Source organism: Haliaeetus albicilla, chromosome 10, assembly GCF_947461875.1.
Source record: "Haliaeetus albicilla chromosome 10, bHalAlb1.1, whole genome shotgun sequence".
Classification (NCBI taxonomy): domain Eukaryota; kingdom Metazoa; phylum Chordata; class Aves; order Accipitriformes; family Accipitridae; genus Haliaeetus; species Haliaeetus albicilla.
The window spans coordinates 1,905,131-1,927,180 of NC_091492.1; the positions used below are offsets into that span (position 1 = coordinate 1,905,131).

Sequence of the window (22,050 nt, forward strand, 5' to 3'; positions counted from 1 at the left end):
GGACATAAGAGCGTCTTTGTGAGAACCAGAAAGGGTTGGTTAGGGTACAGGGCTTAGCAGATACTTGGTACGAATCATCTTTCTGTATACTTTTTGTTTGTTTTTAACAGAATTGGTCTCCTCCAGGCTGTGAGAAGCTAGGGAAGTGCCTGAAACCGCCCAAGTCTGATCCTAAGAAGTGCTTTTGGCCTCATTGATCTTCTCTGCAGCCCTCAAGAGCTACACAGAAAAGCTATAACCAGCTGGACATACAGTTTACAAAGCATGTCTTTTCACGTTGGCACTCCTGTTTACACAGGAAGGGTGTGATGTATGTATGATATCATCATTTGCTCTTCCAAAAGGGCCAGTGTTTATATTGCTAGTGCTCAGGGTTTAGCCTGTACTCTTGTGTTGTTCTGGTTGTTTCCGTAAATGGTAACTTTTCAGTGAAGACTGTTTCAACTGTAAAAGCTCTCTGGACAACCACAACTCTGCCATCACCTCAGAAATGCCATGGATGCACCTTTCCTCTTGCTTCTTCCACCCAACCTGCTCTCTCAAATCATTTTTCGTTCGGATGCCCCTACAGCAGCCATGAGGGACTGTTCAGGAAACTCACAACTGCCAGAAAACCCTGCCCAAACTGCCCTTGTTTTGTTTGCCTGTAACTTGTTGGTTTAACATTTGATTTCCATTGTGAACTCTGGACACCAACTTGTCTTTCCTTTCTCTCTAAACTTGTGAGTACTGGGTGCAGCTGTACAGCCCAGACTGCTGCTGTGCATCGCTGGGTGCAAACAAGTGCTACCTCCCGTTCCCGACTAAGGGGTTGGCTCCAGGGAGAACACCCTGCCTGCCTTCCATCTGTAGCTGCAAACATTCCCTAGGTAATGGTATAAAGAAATTTGAAGATGGTGTTCATGTAAGTATTGCCTTATTGATGGTGGGCAGGATGTTCTTGTGGAGCTGGGGGTCAGTTGTTCATTTCAGGGGTTTTCTTTGTTTCAAAAAATCTGGGTCCAAATATGGTTTAAGTCACGCTTCTAGTCTCATGATCTGGGTCCAGCCAACTGCAGGCTCAGAAATGCCCATTTACATCAGATGTTAACTCTTGACCCTGTTTCCAGTGTACGCTCTCTGAGGAATTCTCCTTGTGCAAACTTTCCACAGCCTGGGTGTAGCACTTCTCTAAACAGAGTTCATGGTAAATGCTGGTCCTTTGCACAAATTCCACATTGCAGATTTCTCATCTGCTTTTGAGCCTGTTTCACACCCTTCGCTATTGCTAATTAAACGTGTCTCGAACAAAACTGCACAAGGTTACTCTGGGGCTTCGGGGGAGTAGTTAGAAGCAACCTTGAACATGCTGTTTGCACCACTGACAGCTCCACTTCCACCCCGCCAGTGTTTTGTACAATACACGTGCCCTCTCCGTATGGCGTTGGGCTGCCTTGGGAAAAATTGAGGTGCTCTGTACCTGTAAAGAGCCCTACTTGCTTCCCAAGCAAAGCTTGGGGCTGGCTTGAGATGGGTTGAGAGCCCTGCTTTTCTGGTAACTGCTGTGCTACTGCCTGCTACGGGCTTCTCAGCTGCTTGTTCTTACCCTCCCTGTAATCCCAAATGCTCTCATTCTCTCCATTCCCGTGGTTTATGCTACCTGTAATCCCCTCCACAGTATTTCCTACTGTATATCTCATGAAGCTGGATAATCCTATAAGATTGTAATAAGAACAGCACTTGAGTCGGCTCTTACTGTTCCACCTATCAGAAATCACAGCCAACATTTCATCGGCTAGCAGAGCCTCTGAATCTCTGCGCATCTACAAATGGCATTTGTTTATAGTCCAAATTTCTTAATTGCCTTATGATGTTCCCAGTTGTCCTTCAAGTGTATCAAGGCATTTCCAGTTCATCCATAACGTTTCTCCTTGTTTTGATATAGTGCGGATAGCTCAAGTCTTGGGAGATTCTGATCAGTCTATTCTTCAGTGATGCTGTATGAGAAGGACTGGTAGGAGGACTTGCAGCAGTCGTGTGCATCTGGCAGCACAGCAGACCAGACAAAACCAGTAACTTCCCATTTTCTGGGGGCTGTCCACATCTGCTATAGCGCTTTAGCGCTTGTGTCACCCCAAAGTGTTCAGGACCCTGCAGTTCATTATTATCAGCAGATGAAGGTACCACCAGAGGAGGGAGTCTGTCACTGCAACTCCCTGAAAATCCCTGTCAGCCCTCAAATAGTTATGAATGTATCTGCTGCAATAGTAACAGTGCTTTGTCTTTCTACGTGCTGCTTATTAAGAGATTGCATCGCAGGATCGCAGCTCATCGTCTGAGCACTAGCCCAGACATGTTTCTTGGTTCTTAGCATTTGCAGTATGCACATCGTGAGCGTACTGGGTGCCTGCTACCCTGCGTCCCCTACCTGTCTGGCTGCCACTTTGTTCTTTACTCTTTCACAGCTTGCAGTTTTGAAGATAACTGCTTTTCCCCTGCCTGTGTAACTTGCTTGGACAAGCCATCCTGTTCTCAGCATGCATGGTGTTTGTCTGGTTACCCAGCACACAAAGTCCTCATTCCTCATTGAAATAATCTCTCCGTGCATAGATACTGGATGTAAACTTTGCACTAGAAAGCTGGCTGCTATAAGTGAATTGACTTGACGTCTGTTTATTATTTGCTTCATGTCCGTTTATTGTAAAAGATCAAAGCTTAATGTGAAGAAGCTACTGCTCTAAATTTAAATAAGAATAGTAGTTTTACAGCTGGATAGCTAGGAAGAATTTTAAATCAATGCCTTTCCCAAAGATGTACAGGTTTTAAAGTTGCGAGATGAAGAAATAATGAATCAAAAATAAACTATCAGAAATGCATTATATGATTTGTCTGTGCGCACCTGTAAAACAACTAAGTAACACCTTGCTTTGGGACAGTCTCACAGATACGCCTTCCAGATCATGGGACTGGCTTGGGTTAAAAATAGCTTGTTTTGTTTTCCCTGTATTATTTTTAACGTGGATCAATTTCCCAGCCCACGCAGCTGCCCAAGTACAATTCAGAGGCTGGTGTGGGGACCAGGGGCATACGTGGCCTGAGGCTGCATCCACCAGCACAGCCGCAGGGATGTGTGGGGCAGCTCAAAAACACCAATACGTGCCGTGGATCACAAAGCGGCCACCACGTATTGCCACGTCTGCCCTTAATCATTATCCTGAGCCTCTGATCTGAAGTTGGTCTGTGTGATAGTTGCCCAGTTCTGGGAACTGCCCGTACTGGGGCAGGTGTTGGCTTTGCAGGAGCTGCCTGTGGGACCTGCCTGGGGTTGTGTGTGCAATAGCGGTCGACAGAGGAGTGGGTCTGGTGGGGTTTACTGGCCGCCAGTCAGGGACCTGCAGCAGTGAAGCGGGCTTGTTGGTAGCTTCTTTTCTCAAGCTGCAAGACATAAGAGCTAAAGGAAAGATGATGTCTTCCTAAGACTGCTTCTATGTGATGTTCCTTTCTTTATATTTAAATACATCTGCTAAATGCTAAAAGCTTAATATCTGCTTGGGCTAAGAGTCCAAGGAATTTCTTTCTTGCCTTTAATTTCCAATTAGCTGAGCCTCTCGAGTCCCCCTGCTCTGCCCCTGAGGCTGTGTTATCATCCAACCCTCCATGCAGAGAAGCTTCTGAAATTGATGTAGCTAATAATCGTGGAAAAAGTCCTACTGCATTTACAGTCTACGGCTGCAGAAATGGAGCCTTGATTTAAAATCCTGCAGCGACAAATGGATTATTTCGGTGGCAAATTAGTCTCTGAGGACCAACAATTTGGGGATCTGAACACTGGAATTGGAAACCAGAAGATCAATTCCGAACACTTAGAGCCAAGGTTAATGCCCTGCAAACTGTATTGAGTGCAATGATGGAAGATAACATGCCTCTGCATTTTAAATGGGAAGCCGAGGAACACAGTATAAAATGTAAAAATGGGCACGTTTGGAACAGAACGAGAGCGAGCGATACACACGTATTTGCTAATAAAACGTTATGTGGTGTCTGGGGACTGAGTTTTCAGGCAAGTGCTGAGGATGACAGTGGGCTTTTACTAAAGGAACGGAAACTAATATCGCCGAGAAGGAGCCTGTTGAACTTGGGACACTTGCTGCCACGTGGAAGCTGGCAGTTCTCGGTACCTGCTGAGTCGAGCCTTTCCCGAACGTGGTGGACAGCTTCCAGAAGCCTCCTGGTTTCACATAAAGTGAAGCAGACAAGATGAGGATCTCCCGAAGGTGGGTGAATACTCTTTATTCCAGTGAGGACATTCTTGCAGTCACCATGCAAAATAATTTCAGCAGCTGAAGAAAGACCTTTTGAAGGTGAGAATGGTTTGAATTGGGGCTTTGGGGGGAAGGCAGTACTGGGAGGCAGTTTATTGTCTGCAGAGTTGCCAGCAGCCTCTTCAGCACAGCTAGATGAGAAACCTCTCCCCAGGGATCTTGCTGTTGTCCTCACCACTGGGAAACTTTACAAACTACATGCACTCTCCAAGAGTTACTCTTGAGTGCTTGTTCAGTATCCAAATAACTGTTCTGTAGTTAAAGTGGCTTGTTTTCCATTTCTCTTCACAGTTACAATACTTGGAAATAGACTTTTGCTTTTGTTTTCTGGTAGTATTTGATGTGAGTTTTTCATATGTTATCAGAAAGTGACACGGCAGTGCCTCTTGAATTAAACTGTTAGTTTTTAAAAACAGTTGTAAGGGAAGAACTGAAATCCCATTTTAGGTTCTTTCTTCCTTTGGAAAATAGCTATTTTAAACACCGAGAAAAGAGTCCATTTGCCTTTTTTCTTTATATCCCCTTCCACCGTTTATAGTTTTGTTGTTGCTCGAAGTCTAGTTCGGATTATATAAATCCTAAATAAAGGTGGATCCCTAGCCAAAAGGCTGTCGTCTCTTAGGAGTGAAAAAAAACCTCTGCCATCCAACTTCGAGAGAGAGCCAATCTGGCAGCTCTCTACACCTTTGTCCCTCCTGAAGTCACTTAATACCCTTCTGGGCGATACGTAGGTTGGTAGCACGATTCCCATCTGAAAGGGATAGGGGCTGAAAAACACGCCAGCCCCTTCGCCAGCAGCAAGGAATGCGTGCCAAATCCATTAGTTCTGGATCGGGCTCAAAATCCCCTCCCGGCTCGGCCAAGCTGGCCAGAGGAGAGAAAGAGAGAGGGGGTTTGTGTCTTCTCCAAGGGCCTGATCCAACCTGCTGCAGCGGGCAGGAGGTGCTGGGTTCAGCTCCGTGCAAACAAGGATGCTGTGGAAGGGCAGAGCTGGTTCACCGTGCTTTCGCCTCTTTTAGGGGGGGACAACGCTAGCTCGTTATTCAGTACGGATGCTTCGGTCCCGAGCCCAGGGAGCTGGCCGGAGAACTGCATTCTTCTGCTGTTGAAATAAGATATTTCAAATTTGTTTTTTAAAAAAAATGGGTTTAAAGTGCATGCGTTTCTAAAGCCGAAATTGAAACGAAATGTTCCAGCAGATTTGAAAGGAAATTTTAGTTCTCATTTCCCCTTGTGGGGTGTGTTGAAATTTTGGGCATTTTGTTCCACTTCACGCTGAAGTTTTAAACTCCTTAACGGAACAGAAACTTCCATACTTGGCACAGCTCTTCTAATTGCCTGCTTAAGCTGATTAGAGTTAGCTCTCAAGCTTTTATACCCCCAGTTTCTATGTTCACCGGCTAATAACATCTCTCATATCAGGATCTCAAAGCACTTTTAAATCACTGATCACCTCTGTGTCCAAAAGAGAGGCAAAGCCAGTGTCCCCCTGCTACAGTACAGGCGGTAGTTCCTCTGCCAGGCACAGAACAGCCCTAAACCTCTCCGAGCTGCAAGCGGATGTTGAGACACCTCCCCAGCGATATTCCAGAGCCGAAGTCCTTTGACATCACATTTGGAAATTGGTCCTAGGAAAGTTCTTTTCCGATGGAAATTGCAGCAGGAGTCAGCACTGTTGTTTGAAAGATTGAACAATTACAGGGAAAGCTAATTTACTTTGGACGTTAAAAACCAGTCTGTACTGGTAGGTGCAATTCATATCCTTTGAAAGGGAGGATTAGTGAGGTGAAGTTCTGACAGAGATTTGAGAAATGTTGTTTTTAAACCTGAGCTGGCATGTGGCATTATTTCTGGCAGCTGAATCATTGGAAGTCCGATTTGGTATAACCTTTATGTTCTTCCTGGCAGAACTGATGGTGTTTGAGAGGCCTGATCCTGCATCAGAGGAGGAAAGATCCCCCCAGCTGCTTCTTCACCCAGCTGCTGGATGCGAAGGGACCGGTGGGAGCCCTCGGCAGCTCGTGCTGGTGAGAGCTGCTGGTTTGCCCGGGGTCGGTTGGCATGAGGGCCCTGGGAACCTTGCTTAGCCTGAAGAAAAATGTGGTGGTGTCTTCTGCTAATAACGGTGGTGATTGTGTAGGAGGGTCACAAACAAGAAAAGTGCGATGAAGACCCCAGCTTATGGCTCCTCCATTAGTGAGAGGCAGAAGGCAGGGTTGCCTGGTGTTTGCATTGCAGGCAAAAGAGCCCTTTCCCAGATCCTGCTTATTTCCATGGGTAGGCAGATAAATTCCATCACTTCCATCTGCCAGGAAGAAGAGGAGTTGCTGGAATAGCTCATTGTCCGGTATCGTGGTTGGTAAGGTTACAAGAGAAACCCTTCCAGCTCATCCAAGGGAGTGAGGGTGTTGCAAAGCTGTCGTTCCAGTGGAAGGCTACGTGCTTCGTCCGTGTTTGCTTCACTGAAACAGCTGCTAGAGAGGATTTTTCTGGTGCCAAAGAGATAATCTGACTTCAGGGAAAATCTTAGTCTGTAAGGGAATGGTTGTGGAAGGAGGCACGCTGACCTCCTGTGCAGGCTGTCTCTGGCAATAGAGAGCTTAACAAGAAAGGGAGCAACCTTTGCACTGGCCTTCAGCTTGTCTCTCTTTGTACATCAGGCAGACATCCATTAAGCAGGTGTCTTCTGCTGTCTATAGAAGAATTAGGAAGAAAATAGAGCAGTGGAGGATTCGGTGTACAGCAAATAATTCCCAAGGGTTTGCACCAAGTACTGGCAACTGTGCAACGGCACAGGACGTGTCGGATGCTGGGATGCGGGCAGAATCGGGTGTCTTGTGAGCCGTGCTGTGCATATGAGCCCGTTGGAGCTAAGCTGGAGGGGAGACCAGCTTCCCCTCCTGTCGGCTGCTCCTCCTGTGCGAGAGGCACCTCTTGTAGCAGGGGAGGACCCACAGGGCTGTTGGGAGTGACTGGTCCAGCAAGAGCAGGAGAAAGCAGCTCTGCGTTCGTTACCAGGCTGCTGCAGCCCTCAGCACTCAACCCATGGGTTCCACATCAAATCACTGCAAAATACCTGGATAGCTGCTGGCACGCTGTCGCACGCCTCGAAGACCGGTCCTAACGGCTGTCTGGAGGGTGCGGAGCTGAAACCGTTCCCATCACAGCTATCAGCAAGCACTGAGCTCGGCCAGGGGTGTTGCGCGCTAGAACTGCCTTTGCTTTCTGCAGCGGGTTGTACCCAAATGCATTTGGACCAGATCCAAGTTGTATTTGCTAATGTAAGAGGAGATCTGTACTCATTCAACAGTACGCCTCCTGGCCGCAATGGGTTCTGTATGGGCAAACGGATATTCACCCACCGGGCGATGGGAGATAGGAGCTGTGCAAGAGTGCCTTGACCTGCCGTACGAATGAGTGACACCAATAGCTGCTGAGCTGTTAGTCCAGGACCGAGGGCACTCAGACCGGCTGTGTTATCATCCCCCATGAGTGTAATCCAAACCAACGGTTTTAACAAACAAAATGCGATTTCAGGGGTTCATAAGAGGTGATGAGGGACAGAAAAGTAGGAAATAGTTTAGTCCTAACAAGCTTGCTATCTATGCGCGGTGCAGGCCAGGGGTGAAGGGGGGTGAAAGTGTAACCCCTGGGCACGGGACCCCTTTCCCAATCTGGCTGGGGCAAGGCAGGGTCCGAGGGCTTCATACAGCGGGGGAAATACGGCTCCACACACTGCAGGTACCAGAACGCTCTTCAGAGGGGAAACTGGGGCTCCATACACTGGGGTACCAGGGCTCCACGCAGCGGGGTCACCCAGGCTCTCTGCAGCAGGGTACAGAGCACTGTGCACTGCAGGTGTCCGTGCAGTGTGCACCCAGGTACCGGGGTGCTGTGTGCTGGGATACCTGGGCTCCCTGCACCAGGATGCCAGAGCTCCGTGCTCTGGGGTAGCAGGGCTTCGTGCACGGGGGGGATCGGGGCTCTGTACCCAAGGGTACCAGAGCTCTATGCACTGGGGGGACTGGGGCTCTGTGCACTGGGGGATCGGGGCTCCATGCACTGGAGGGGACTGGGGCTCTGTGCACTGGGGGATCGGGGCTCTGTGCCCTGGAGTACCAGAGCTCCATGCACTGGGGGGACTGGGGCTCTGTGCCCTGGGGGATCGGGGCTCTGTGCCCCGGGGTACCAGAGCTCCATGCACTGGGGGGACTGGGGCTCTGTGCACTGGGGGATCGGAGCTCTGTGCCCTGGCGTACCAGAGCTCCATGCACTGGGGGGACTGGGGCTCTGTGTACTGGGGGATCGGAGCTCCATGCACTGGGGGACTGGGGCTCTGTGCCCTGGCGTACCAGAGCTCCATGCACTGGGGGGACTGGGGCTCTCTGCACTGGGGGATCGGAGCTCCATGCACTGGGGGACTGGGGCTCTGTGCCCTGGCGTACCAGAGCTCCATGCACTGGGGGGACTGGGGCTCTGTGCACTTGGGGATCGGGGCTCTGTGCCCTGGAGTACCAGAGCTCCATGCACTGGGGGACTGGGGCTCTGTGCCCCGGGGTACCAGAGCTCCATGCACTGGGGGGACTGGGGGATCGGAGCTCCATGCACTGGGGGACTGGGGCTCTGTGCACTGGGGGATCGGAGCTCCATGCACTGGGGGACTGGGGCTCTGTGCCCTGGGGGATCGGGGCTCTGTGCCCCGGGGTACCAGAGCTCCATGCACTGGGGGGACTGGGGGATCGGAGCTCCATGCACTGGGGGACTGGGGCTCTGTGCCCTGGGGGATCGGGGCTCTGTGCCCCGGGGTACCAGAGCTCCACGCACCGGGGCTCGGGTCCCCGCACCCCGAAGCCCCAGAGCTTCCCCCACGCCCCGCGGTACCGTCGCTCCGTGCGGCCGTTCCCGCCGCCGGCCTAGAGCCGCCCTCGCCCCGCCTCGCCCGGCTGTGCGCGGCGCTGCCGGGATGCGCAAAGCCGGGGCCGCCATGACCCAGGAACGGCTGCGGCTCGTCCGCGAACGGTTGCGCTCCTTCCCGGACTTCCCGGTGCCCGGCGTGCTTTTCCGGTACGGACCGGGATGGGGCCGGGCCGGGGATGGAGCGGAGCCCGGGGGAGGGACGGGGGGACGGGGGGGGTTTGCTGCCAGCGTCCCCCCCCGCTGCCCATCCTTCCCCTTGCCTGCTCCGGGCAGAACCCGCTTCCCCTGGGCTTAGGAGCAAGGTGCTAACTGTTCTCCCTCTCTTTGCAGCGATATCAGCCCTTTGCTGAAGGATCCTGCAGCTTTCAGGGCTTTGCTTGATCTTCTGGAAGATCATTTGAGGGCGTCTTTCCCCCAAATCGACTTTATCGCAGGTGAGTGTTGGCTGAAAGGTCTCTGAAGTCAGAGCACCGTGTGTGTCCTCAGGATGCCCGGGCAGGAGGCGTGGGGAGACTCCTCTGCTAATGGGGCAGCAAACCCTGTACCCCTTGGACACTGTAATCGCTCAAATATTGGCCAGCACCGGGACAGGTTATACCCTTAACCTGCTCCTGTAGTTTCCCGAAATACTGGGTTTGGATCTGGCAAACGCCACCTGATGACGCTTCGGTGCCAATTTCGTAATTCATCGCTTTCATCGTTAAAAAACGAGTCGGGGAGTACAGAAAGCCTGCCGTGCGTGTAAGGTCTCGCGCGGTCCTCGCGGCAGGCAGACCCTGTTCCAGCACGTTTTCCTTCTCAGGGGGCCTTTTCAAGCCAAGAGAAACAGCCTTTGTGGCGATAATGTGTCGCAGCACACCTATGAAAGAGGCTGAGAATGAAGGTGCTTAGGAAGGCAGTGCTTGGGCTGGACGATAGCCCAAAGGTCAAGGAGTCTAGACCAAACCCGGTCCAAGTGCCTCATGATAACTGAAGTCTGTCCCCCGGCGGTACAAAGTCCCTGGTTGTGTGGCCAAACTGATAGCGGGGTTTTGCTGAGCTTATCTCTAAGAACGAGAGCTAGAGGGGAGGCAAAATGGGCAGATGGGGGGATCGATGCGGTGCCCCGAAGCCCATCAGCAGCACATCTGGGTGAGCACAGGCAGCGCAGGAGTGTGGTGTGTGTTTTCAACCCACAGAAATGATTGTAAGAGCAAACTGCTTCTAGAGACACCCCCCCACACCCCCCAAACACAGGAGGATAAACCTGGGGTATTGTGCAAAGACACCCCCAGTCGAATGGCTCTGTTCTGAGTATTCGTGCTGCTCTGTTCCCCCCAGGCCTGGACTCCCGTGGCTTCCTCATAGGCCCCTCTCTGGCTCAGAGACTGGGGATCGGCTTCGTGCTGGTACGGAAAAAGGGGAAGCTTCCCGGTCCGACCGAGTCTGTCTCCTACGACCTTGAGTATGGCAAGGTAATGGCCAGGGAGGAGAAGAGGGTTTCCAGCCTTCTTGATGTAGGGCTGGGGGGTGTCAGCGAGGGGACGGGGTGATAAAACCAGCGGAGGGGTCCCCAACCTGGGTTTCACAGCCAGTGCTGATGCCACGGGCAGTCTGGCATCGCACAAGCTTCAGAAGCGGCACTGAGCTTCACCGTGCCCCGGCATGGCGGCTCCCTCCCCGAGCCGCAGACATGCGGTTTGTGTTGGCGATCTGCGCTGTGATTTTTGGCCGGGGGGGGGGGGAGAATGATAAGACTTGGCGCTAAATTGCTTTCTTTGGCTTGAATTCAGGGGCATGGACATGGAGTGTGTTTCCCACTCTTTCAGTAAGTGCTATAAGTAAATGCCTTTATTGCACGGCTTCAAAACACAAGCGCTCGCCTCGTAACACCGCAGCCTCTCAGATTAAAGAGCAGAGGTATAAGCCTAATAACACGCTACCGCTGGTAACTAACAGCAGCCAGGGACTGGCAGCAGAAACACCAAACCTAGGCATTATTTATGAGGATTGTTTGGGCCAACCCTTGCATGGGACAAGTTCATCTGACACAGGACGTGCCTGTGACAGTTTGGATCAGGCTTGGAGGTGCTGTCAAGGCAGAGCGCTCCAGCCCAGTGCATTACAGGAGATTTTCCTCACTGGAGAACTGCTTTGGGATATGGTTTCACAGTGGGACCGTAACTCACTTGATGAATGTTCAGGATCTTGATGTGCCAGAGGGTTGGCCCAGCAATCACCTAACCCACTATATATTTCCATGGCACTCCCCTATAGCTGGAGTATGTGGTTTTGGGGGGTTTTAGGTGCTGAGTGTTAAGGTTGGTCTCGCTGAAGACTTGTCTGCATTCCACCATGTGAAGTGTTTCTCTGTAAGACAAGACTAAAATGAAGCTACTCTTTCCACCCTGCAGGCTGAACTTGAAATCCAGAGTGATGCTGTGGAACCGGGACAAAAAGTAGTTATTGTAGATGACTTGCTTGCAACTGGAGGTGAGAGAAGCAGATGGCGTTAGAGCATGTGTAACCCACGTATGCATGCGTTGGTAGCAGCAGGCGGCATGGCTGTGGGGTTTGAAGCTTACCTCGGCACTGCTCCTCGAGTGACAATGTTTCTGCTCAACCTCTGTGTCCTGCAGGTACCATGTGTGCAGCCTGTGAGCTGATGAAGAGGCTGAAGGCTGAAGTCCTGGAGTGCCTGGTGGTCATAGAGTTAAAATTCCTGAAAGGGTCAGAAAAGCTCAAATCCATCCCTTTCTACTCTCTGCTGCAGTATGACTGACGAGGAGGAGGGAGAAGGAAATGCACGCCCTGAGCTGTGCACAAGTTTGGGGCTTTATTCGGTGACTCTTGTTGTCACAGGGGGGTGGGCAGGGGCGGGGAATCTAAAATTTTGATCCTGGCCAGATGCTATACAATTGTAAGTCCTATTTATTTTCCAAGCCACAGATTAAGGTGTGTTGAGTGTAAGGATCCTTTTTGGAGTTCATCCTTTTGGGAAGAAAGAACAGCCTGATTGGTTTGGGGGATGGAGACCAAGATGCAGCTTCACTGAGTATTTTTCTTTTAGGAGACCAAAGTGAAAATACTGCTGCTGAGGCAGGAGAGGTCTGATAGCTTAGTGGGCCCAGCATTCCCTTTCGGTCGAGCTGTGCCCAGTCAGCCTCCTAGGAACCCATTAGAAGTTTGCCAAAGAAACATGGAAGATGGGCAAAAAGTGATTATTTGTCTAAGGGATAAATCCCTCTGTATTTGACCTCAGAGGATGGTCTGGTTGCTCTCTGCTGTTGCTCAAACCAGAACAGGTTGCTCTTACAATAAGGTAGTGCTTGTTAAGGAGAATTAAGTGACTGCCCAGCCGTGTATCCTGAAATCAGGAGGCAGCCACTGCCAACGCAATGGAGGTTGCTGGTCTAGATGAGCTCGAGCACCATGTCACCTTGCAGCTTGGCTCGTGGTCTCCTTCCCTTGAGACTGCGAGAAGCTGAAGGTCTCTGTTGTAGGAAGCCGTCTGCCTTCCCCTGGTGCAGGGTAGTTCTTAGCAGCGGACTTTAGAAAACTAGGAGCAATCTACATCACGAGAAGTAGTACACAGCTGGGCGACAGGCAGTGAGGAAGGGGGCCCGTGCACATGCTCAGGGCTGTTTACCTGCCTTCTGTCCAGCAGCACTAGCACCTACCAAAGCCTGCAGTCCAGCCATGCCTGGCAGCTTTTGTTTAGCACAAATTCCCCACTTACTGCTATGTGACTCCTCCCTGCTGTGTTCTTGGGGCATCAGGACGTTGAAAGGACAATGCCAGTTTGGAGCCCATTCTTCTTGGTATGTTTGGTGTCAGATAAGGCCACAAGAAAGAAAGAAAAGGTGTTAAGGCTTGCAGCCGAGCTCTGGCAGTCGCACTCAGGTTGTGTGATGGATGACGTGGGCTTTGGAGATGCTCCCTATAGCATGGTTCAGTTTGGTCACAGGAGCAGCTAAAACCTCGTGTGCCAAAACTTTCACATGCCTGCAAACATTAGGGACTGTGTCCCTGGCGTAGCAGGGGCTAAACTCACTGGTAAAATAAATGTTGACTTACTTTTATTTTTTCTAAACTGTCTCAGAGCTGTTCTTGCAGTAGCTGAAGCCATTAATTACCCTTGTGAGTGTCTTCCTCCAAACCCAGGCTGTCAGTGGAGAGCAAGGCTGTGGCACGATCTCCCCTTGTCACCCCAAATGCTTGGAAGGAATCGCTTGCCAGAACTGAGCAGTTCAGGTATCTTTTCTTTGTGCCTGGCACCAACCTCTAGCTGGAGGGGGGTACTCAGGCTGGTCCTGCTGGATTGCAGTAGAAGTGCCCAGCGCTGGTGGGAGTATCGATCGAGCCCCCGCAGCTCAGCTCACCTTCCCCAGCCAGCGCGTAGGGATGCCACAGACCCTGCCCTTACACTTTTAAGGGCTATTACAGCTATTTTTATCACCGTTTCCTGAAAAGCCACTTCAGTGGCTGCTCGGTTTGTGCTGAGAAACACCATTCCCCCGGGAGAAACCTACCCCAGGGCACTTGTTTTCACAGCCAGCCCCTGCGCAGAGCCAAGGGAGGCAGCGCCTCGCACGCATACTTGGCACGAGGAGAGGGTCCCTGCTGCGAGGTAGAGAAGGGAAAAATTAGTTCCACCCCAAAGAGCCGTGGAAAGCAGCTGCACGCTGTGGAAGCGAGCGTAAAGCCCTGCCAGTGCCAGAGCTGGCTGCGTGCGGGGCCAAGGGGTGACATCAGGGAACCAGGGGACGGTGCCTTCACGTCGGCCGGGCTGCAAGCAACCATTGATGTAATTTGCTTGTAGAGACAAGGCTGTGCAGGGGTGGCTTCCAGGCAGGAGGAAGGTTTTTGTCCCAAGCAGCAGAACAGGAGCTCGCTGCAATCTCTCATGGGGCACACGTGTGCTTGCCAGGCTGCCGAAACCGGCTCCTCTCCGCTGCGCCATTGAGCATGGCCGATAGCCCAGCCTGCGCCCAGAGCCCAGCCTTGAACCCCAGCCCTGTGCCTCCCTCCAGCCTCTGGGCTGGGTTTAAACCTTCCTCCCTGGAAAAAAGGGTTACCTCCGGCCAGCAGTGCCGGCCAGCTGGCCTGCAGGATGGCAAGCAGGGTCCTGGAGGAGGAAGAGGAGGAGAGCCTGCCTGCTCCCTAGGGCAGCACTACAGGGATCTCCAGTGCTGCCAGCCTCCGAGAGCGACGCTTTAGGTGCGGAAGCTTCCCTGGACCAGCGTGGATGAAGGGCAGTCCCCTTTCTGTGCAAGTCCTCAATGCCCCATGCTAAAACCAGCCGAGTCTGGCTCGGAAAGCGATGCGAGGCATGCCCGACGTGACACCGGGCAGGGGCAGGTCCCACCTCCTCCCTTGCACCCACGCTGCCCGTCCTGCAGCAAGAGCTGACCTGACCTGGGCGCTGGGCCAGGCCAGCACCTCTGCAGCAATCGGCACCCTCTTTGTCCCTCTTCCCGAGCCACTTCAGCCAAGTGACCTGGGCTTTCCCCAGGGAAAAAGCCCCCCCACACCCACCCCCAGCCCTGCCTGCTCCTGTCCCCGTGGGAGCTGCTCCACAGTCCCTATTTACAAAAGCTGCATTCAGTTCCCTGCAAACCCACGCTCACTTTTTCCAGTAAGTCTTTCTCCAGGAGCTGGATGACGACCCAGCCCTTCCCTGCGTGTGCCGGCCGACGCCAATTGCCATGGAGAACCACGGTGCTAACGCGGCACAGACAGGCAGCTCACGGAGGAAGAGCACTGTGTTAACACAAGTCAGCTATATTTAAAACATTTAATACAAATATGTTTTGACAAGTCCTGTAGTTGTTTCCAGCGAGCACTGGAGATGCTATTTCCCTCCCTTAAAAACAGAACAAGGCCCAGAGCTCCAAAAACATCAATTTGTGACTTCTTCTCTCAGTCCTTCCTGCCTGTCACCCTCTCACCCTGCCCAGTCCTGCTTCCACCCCACCAGGACCCAGTTAATGGAAGAAACCTCCCGTATCAAACCAGGAGAACACAGCAAAGCCGAGAAGAGGTTACTAGCTCCTCTTCACTGCTGGCATCCTCACCCCAGGACACAGGACTGCCTGCCTTCAGCTCAAGGGTTAAGGGAGCTACGGTCCTCATGGACCGTGGCAGAGAAATTCGTTAAATTAAGGCGTTTTGCTCTTCCTCAGACATCCTTGAGGATGAGCCTCCCATCAGCCCACACCAGATCGCAGAGCACGGTCGTTGCTACATTTAGAGGAGATTACACAGGGGAAGCCTCGACCCTGGGGGGGCTCAGAGGGCTTCTGCCTCCTTTGCCGCCTTGGTGAGCCTCTCCGTGACGAGGCCGAGGTCCTTCCCTTTGTCCAGTTTGATATAGGTATCCGTCCTAATGGCGTGGATCCCCACCCAGTCGGGCAGCAGCTCTGCGAAGAGGCGCAAGTGTTTCTCCATCTCACCTGCAAAAAGGAGCGACAAGCCGCCGGGTCAGAGCTCAGCTCCCCCCCCAGCCCCTTCCTCCTGCAAAGACCCTTCCACGCCCATGAGATTCCCCCCTCCTCGCTTTCCTACCGGGAGGCATCTGTGCATCGTAGCTGTCAGCCATGCGGGCACAAGCCACCTCCATGGTCAGCGCCTGCTTCTTCTCGGCCACGAAGACGTTGCGCAAGATGCGGGCCATGGCCGGCAGCCGCCCCAGCATGGCGAGCCGCTCCTCCTGCTGCGGGTCCCGTGTCATCAGCGCCTGTAGCTTCTGTGCCTCCTTCGCCCGGATCTTGGGGAGCAGAGAAGATGGGGTGAGACACAGGCAGGTCATGTCCCCCCTCCCGGCACTGGCGTTACGGCCAGGACCGAATTACTCACCCTCTCGAGCAGAGCCTGGGACACCCCTTTCAGAGCGCTGGAGGTGCTGGCAGGGGACGGTGCTTTGGAAACCACCAGTTCCCCCGCACCGGCTTCAGCGGTTCTCAAGGCCAGGTTGGCAAGAGCTTTTTCCATCTGCTCATGTGGAAGAGGGAGGAGGAGTTGGGTTACAGCTGGGAGTCGCTTGTGCTGGAGGAAGGAGAAATTTCCCCTCCACCGCCCCCGCCACCACCCTGCAGCCCAGTACATCTGACCCATCCCTGCCACGCAGAGGACAGTTTTGGGGTGCTTCATCTCTTCTCCCAGCCCCAAAGTCACTCCTGACGGCTCCTCTAGCTTGAAACCAGCCCTACACCACAACCTGCAGCGGTAACAGCCAGGCTTGCATTCCCACCTGCCTACATCTTACGGTGCTCTGAGTCCTGTGGCTCTGAAACAATCCTTCCCGAGCCCTATCCGGTAACATCTTCCCACAGAGCCGGCTGGTTTGACATCTGCCAGCTGCAGACGGAGCCAGACCCTGGTCCTGACTCACCTTGGGGGTCAGCATCCCCCGCGCCGTGCTCAGCACCTCCTGAGCCGTGGTAAGCCTGTCCTCCTGGGGTGGCCGCGGCAGCTCCGCCGGGCTGATGTCCGGCACCTCGTCCACTTTGAAGCGGGGATGCCAGCGGGTCAGTTTCTCCTCCGGCACCACCATGGGAGGGGTGAGGGCAGCCAGGAATGCCTGGAGAGGGGCGAGAGCTGCGTCACAGCACCTGCGGGCCAGGTACGGGGGAGCTGGCCACTGCCCCGCGCTCCCAGTGCGGCTTGGCAACACATGGCAGCTGGCTTGGAGGAAATTCAGAGCCAGGAGAGATTCCATTTGCCATCCTCCCCACCCACACCTGCCTGCCAAGAGCATCCCACAGGAACCAGCGATGTCCTTCAGCCTGGATCCCAGCCCGCTCTTTCCACTGATTCTCTAGATAGCGACTAGGGCAACCCCAGACCCCAAAAGCGGAGGGTGCCGGAGCAGGGGAGGGTCCTCACCTTGTGGTGCTGCTTGACAATGTTCACCAGGTTGCGGTTGAACTCCTTCCTGCGCTCCAGCAAGCGCGACGCCGACAAGTGCGGGCGGCCATCCACCTTCTCCTCTGCAAGGAGAGAGACACAAGCATCACCTGCGGCATCAAGGCAAAGCGCGGCAACACCGCGACGGGGCCCAAACCTCGAGAGCCTTGGGAAGGACAGGATCAGAGCCCGACCGTGGGGCCGAGTCGCTGCCAGAATCACCGCCCCATCATCCTCCCACTTGTCCCAAAAGTGTTTTCCCCTTCCAACACGCTCAGGCCCTTCTGCGTCACATGATTATCTAATGAACTGAGCAGAGAGCATCCCTGGGGATTCAGGGATTCCAGCCAGGACCAAGCGCACCCCAGCTCTTGGGGGCTCCCCCTCAGGCTATACATACCTTCCCCCAGCACCGGCTCCAGCGTGAGCTGGTAGTCAGACTTCTTGACGCTGTTGCCAAAGGTAGGGATGTTCTTCTCCTGGCGCAGCCTGTACGAGGTGGGGTATACCGCTTTGATCTGCCCCACGTGCCGCTCCTCAAACTGCCTGCAACAGGACCCGGAGAGGTCAGGAACCCCAAGGGCTGACACCGGGGCATTGGGCCTGACAGCTTCAGCTGGGACCCCAAAATGGGCTGCCCGCTGCTGCCGACTTACTTGCGCATCATGTCCTGCACCCCCTGCTTGACCTTCGCAAAGGTGATGGTCTCAGCACGGTTGAAGAGCATCCCGGCGATGGTGTCCACGCTGCGGAACATCTCCGCCAGCACCTTGAACTTGTAGGGCAGCGTGAGCCCCGGGGGCTGGTCCTGCGCGAGGGTGTGGAACCGCTGGTACGCGGGGGCCTTCTCGCTGCCGGGAAAGGAGAGGGGTCAGGGTCCCCCGCACACAACAGCCACCAGGCATAGCGAACACGGTCCTGGGACGGCACCAAGGGTGCAGCCAGGGACAGAGACCAGCCAGAACGGGGGTCCCACTGCCAACAGGGCTGACCTCAGAGCCCAGGAGCCGCGTGCCCACCCCAGACCCCTCTCCACCCCCCCAACCCCAAACCCTTATCTGAGCAACGTGTGCCAGTACCTGGGTCACATCACCCATCCTGGGGACGTTGATGCCCCGACGCTCATGGCAGAGTCAGGGTGGCTTGGACTACCCTCAGAGAAGCCCTTTGCATGCAGCGGGGCCCGCCAGCGCACCCACAGAGCTCCCACACCCCTCTCACTGGGGTGGGAAGACCCCTGCAAAATCACTGTGAGGCTGAGCAGCCGAAGAGGGCTGCAGCAGTCACCGGGACACCCCAATTTCCCCTCAAATCTGGGGCTGCATCCCCAAAGCCACTCCTCACCCGGCCTCTGCCGCCGGAGCTGCCACCCCAGTGTCCCTGGATGGCTGCACTCCTGGCGTGGCTCCGCTTCCCGCTTTCTTCTCACGGATCCGCAGCTCCAGTTGCCGCACTCGCTCCAGATGGCTCTGCAGGTCGGCGCTGGCCCCGGCGGGGATGGGTGGCAGCTGGGCTAGCTGGGCCAGCGTCTTCACCCTCCGCAGGCGGCACCGCAGCCCAGCCAGGTCCTCCTGGGTGGGGAAGGGGCACACGGTCAGAGCGGGGCTCGCACACTGGCAAGAAACACAAAAAACCGGAGCAGAAAGCCAGGCTTGTCCCGTACCTGCTGCAGGCGCCGGGTTGTCCCTGGGGGGGCTGTGTCGGGCTGTGTCCCCCCATCCTGTCCCCGGCCGGGGGAGTGGGTGGTGCTGGCCGGGGGGTCCGCTGCCAGGTCCAGCGAGGGTGGCATCAGGGGATGAGCAGTGGCCGGAGGCGAGGGGCTGGTGGCCTGCAAAAGTGCGGAGGAACGTTAGATGTGCAGGGAACCCACCCACCGGGACCCCCTCCCCGGTGTGTCCCCCCACCAGGGCCTTACACTGGGGGGGGGCGTGGAGCCATAGGGGGGGGTCCGCACTAGGGACAGGGGGCAAGCCCTGGCGGGTGTCTGCATCAGGAGAAGAAGGGCAAGCCCTGGGGGGGGATGTCTGCACTGGGGTGGGGATCAAGCCCTTGGGGGGGCTGCTCCGGAGACGCTGCCCCCGTTTTACCCACCCCTCGCCCCGTTTTAGGGCCGCAGCCGCGGGGAAGCGGCCCACCCCCCACCCCAGCAGTTCCCTACCGCGGCCGGCGGTCCCGGTTCCGCATCCCGGTGCAGCTCCAGCCTCTTCCGCGCCGACTTCCCGCTCGGCTCCCCGGGCCGGGCCCCGACCGATGGTTCCGTTTCCATCTCCCGCCGGCTCCGTTTCCTACCCGCCAGCCCCCGCACCACCGGGGAACCGCCGCCGCCGCGGGCCGGGGTACGCGGCGAGCCGGGCAGCGGCGGCGGGTGGGCGCTGAGCCCCACCGGGGCACCATCCTCCTCCTCCTCCTTCACCTCCCGATGTACCGGGGGACCGGCAAGGGCGGCCTTGAGCCGGCGGCCGCCGCCGCGCTTAACCGGGGCTCCGGTAACCGCCTTCGTGCGGCTGAAGAAGTCGGTGAGGCGGCGCTGGGCCATGGCGGTCGCGGTCGCGGTCCCGGTCCCGGTCCCGGTAACGATCCCGGTCCCGGCGCGCCGACACGTGCACCCGCTCTACCGGGCGCGCCAAAGCCTCCGCGCTTGGCGGGAACCCGCGCGGCCGCAGCACCGCCCACCGCCGGGGGGGGGGAGTGGTGGTGGCGGCGGGAGGAGTCACGTGGTGCGGAATTGGCGCCACGGGGTTCTTAAAGGCGCCGTGCCTCCCTAGAGCTGTGCTCCACGTGGGGGTCGGGAGGGGATTGTTCGGTTGCGGGGGTTCAGAGCCGTTCCGGCGTGGGGGGCTCCGACCTTGCCCGGTGCCGTAGCGTCTGGTTCAGGGGACCGTCTGCCCACTACGGGGACGGAGGCTTCCAGGCCCTTGGCTGGTGCTGGGGGGGGGCTGCAAGCTGGGGGACCCTGAGTGGGGCAAACGGCATCTGAAATGGCGCTGGGTTGGGGGTCACACCTCTTACCTGCCCTCCCCGGCGTGCCCGGGGCCAAGCCCTGCCCAGTTCCCTGCCAGAGCTCTGCGGTGGCCGCGGGGTCCTTCGAGGGACGCTGCCGCTGCTGCCTTCCCCCACATCCACGGGTCCAGGCAGTGGCCGTCCCTCCAGCTAGGGACAGCCATGGGAACAAGGGGCACCAGCAGCACCCACTACCCCAGTATCCCCCTGCCCCACAGCGTGGCCGTCTGCTAATGGCACTGCCCGGACGTGGGAAAAGCTTGCTCGCCCATAAAACGCCTCGCCGGGCACTCAGGCCGTACCCGCAGCACATTACGGGACCACGCCGTTCTCCAGCATCTCTCTTAAAGGCTGAGCGAGGCCGGCAAATTGGAGCAGGACCACTCAGGGCCGGATTCGGCTGCGTGAGGCAGGGCTCTGGGGTGCCGTTCCCTGTGCCCATTTACTTCCACAGCCTCCGTTCCCAGCTCGGGGCCAGGGCTGGGAGAGAGACGCCGGTGTGGGTGCCATGGACCACCCTTTCCTGGATCCATTCTGGGTGGGGGAGATGCAGCCCTCGGCTTTTGCAGCATTAATTTCCATACCCGGGTCTCATGGACGTGGTAATGCAGAGCCTCGTGGCTCGGCGCTGACGAGCGTTTTCATTTACACGAGTGAATCCCTCCGGGTCCCAGCAATGAGGGTCGATGCGGCTGGGCAGAGGGGACGAGTCCCTCCTCTGAGAATGCTCAGAGATGGTTTGGGCACCCACAGCCTGTCCCAGCTCCCACGAGGGGCTGTGCCCAGCAAAACTCATCTGGACACCCGTGTTTGGGGGTTCTCCGGCCTATCCTGCCCATGGTTCGGGTGCTACGGCATGGGCAGCGGTGTCCGGATGGCTGCGGCTTCTGCGGCACATCTGGGGTCCAGGTCTGGGTGGGGGGGAAGAGCCCCGAGAGTGCCGGAGGGAGCCGAGGGAAGAGAGTGGAGCCCGCCAAGGTGGGGAGCGGGCCGGCAGCGTGCCAGCTGGGTGCCAGTTTATTAAGTATGTTCGGAAAACAAGCGCGGGGAAGCTAAAGAATGCGGAGAATTTCATGGGCCGATGCTTCCTGGTTAGGGGCCGGCAATTACCAGCACTGCCCGGTGTGCTGCCCGCTGCCCTCGCCGGCGATGCTGCCCTCGTCGCCGGCTCTGCCCGGCACCTTCCCAGCCAGGGGCTGAGCTTGGGCTACCGGCGGTGAGCGTGGCACCCAGCTCCCCTCATCTGGGCACCCAACTCCACGGGTGCGCGGCCACGTATTTGGCTTCCCCAGGGTCTGCGGCGCGCACCCAGCTCCGTCAGCACGGGACCCAGCTCCCAGGGGTGCGCGGCTGCTCTCGGGGGAGCACGCCCGAGCACCCCGCTCCCGTGCAGCGCCGCTGGCTGCCCGCAGCGGCTCTCTGCCCCGTGCCGCATTGCCGCCCCGGTTGCAGGGCTCCGCGCAGGCATTACCGAGCCCCGGGCCGGAGTGCAGCACTCAGCCTCAATTAGCTCTGACCTTTTTTGTTTTTTTTTTTCTTCTTTGTTGTTTTTATGAAGCAAACAGGAAACACATCGGCTTTTTTTTTTTTAAATTATTTTTTTAGCTAGATTTTTTTGTTGTTTTTTTCCCTCCCCAGCCACCCTCGCTGCCAGTGGCAGGAACCGGGGTGGGGTGGTAGTGCGGGGTCCGGCTTCTCCCCCCCCGCTATCGTCCCCGGTTCCGGGGATCCGCCCCCGTTGCCGTTTTGGGCTGAGACCGGCCAACTCGTGGCAGCAGTGGCGGGGTTGCAGTGCCGGCGGGCGGCACTAGGCGGGGCGGGCCGTGCCGTGCCGTGCCGTGCCGTGCCATACCGGACCAGCCCGCCGAGGCGGGCGGGAGGGGGGGGGTGTGTGTTTTTTGGGGGGGGGCGGGCGGGCGGCTCCGCTTTATAAAGGCGACTAGAA

The 22,050-nt window shown here is 56.0% G+C and overlaps 3 protein-coding genes across 5 annotated transcripts in view; 2 read left to right on the forward strand and 1 right to left on the reverse strand.

Moving 5' to 3' along the window:
* The window catches only part of GALNS (galactosamine (N-acetyl)-6-sulfatase), a 49,516-nt gene extending 46,658 nt beyond the window's left edge, over window positions 1-2,858 (forward strand). For all 3 annotated transcript variants that reach the window (XM_069793269.1, XM_069793270.1, XM_069793271.1), the window contains one exon: window positions 111-2,858. In XM_069793269.1, the coding sequence (XP_069649370.1) occupies window positions 111-197 (87 nt within the window). In that variant the 3' untranslated portion in view covers window positions 198-2,858. The remainder of the gene's footprint in view (window positions 1-110) is intronic.
* A 6,359-nt stretch (window positions 2,859-9,217) lies between these two features.
* Window positions 9,218-13,290, forward strand: APRT (adenine phosphoribosyltransferase). Its single transcript, XM_069793273.1, has 5 exons — window positions 9,218-9,365; window positions 9,549-9,652; window positions 10,539-10,672; window positions 11,612-11,690; window positions 11,837-13,290. The coding sequence occupies exons 1-5, from the start codon at window positions 9,265-9,267 to the stop codon at window positions 11,977-11,979; spliced, it is 561 nt and encodes a 186-aa protein (XP_069649374.1). The 5' UTR covers window positions 9,218-9,264; the 3' UTR covers window positions 11,980-13,290.
* A 1,690-nt stretch (window positions 13,291-14,980) lies between these two features.
* On the reverse strand, window positions 14,981-19,793 carry CDT1 (chromatin licensing and DNA replication factor 1). The gene is made up of 10 exons (XM_069793276.1): window positions 19,264-19,793; window positions 18,769-18,933; window positions 18,450-18,676; window positions 17,762-17,956; window positions 17,506-17,651; window positions 17,085-17,188; window positions 16,591-16,779; window positions 16,056-16,190; window positions 15,765-15,966; window positions 14,981-15,652 (listed from the first exon to the last, which is right to left on the reverse strand). Exons 1-10 carry the CDS (start codon window positions 19,639-19,641, stop codon window positions 15,489-15,491), a joined length of 1,905 nt encoding a protein of 634 aa, XP_069649377.1. The 5' UTR covers window positions 19,642-19,793; the 3' UTR covers window positions 14,981-15,488.
* Between the last annotated feature and the right edge of the window lie 2,257 nt (window positions 19,794-22,050).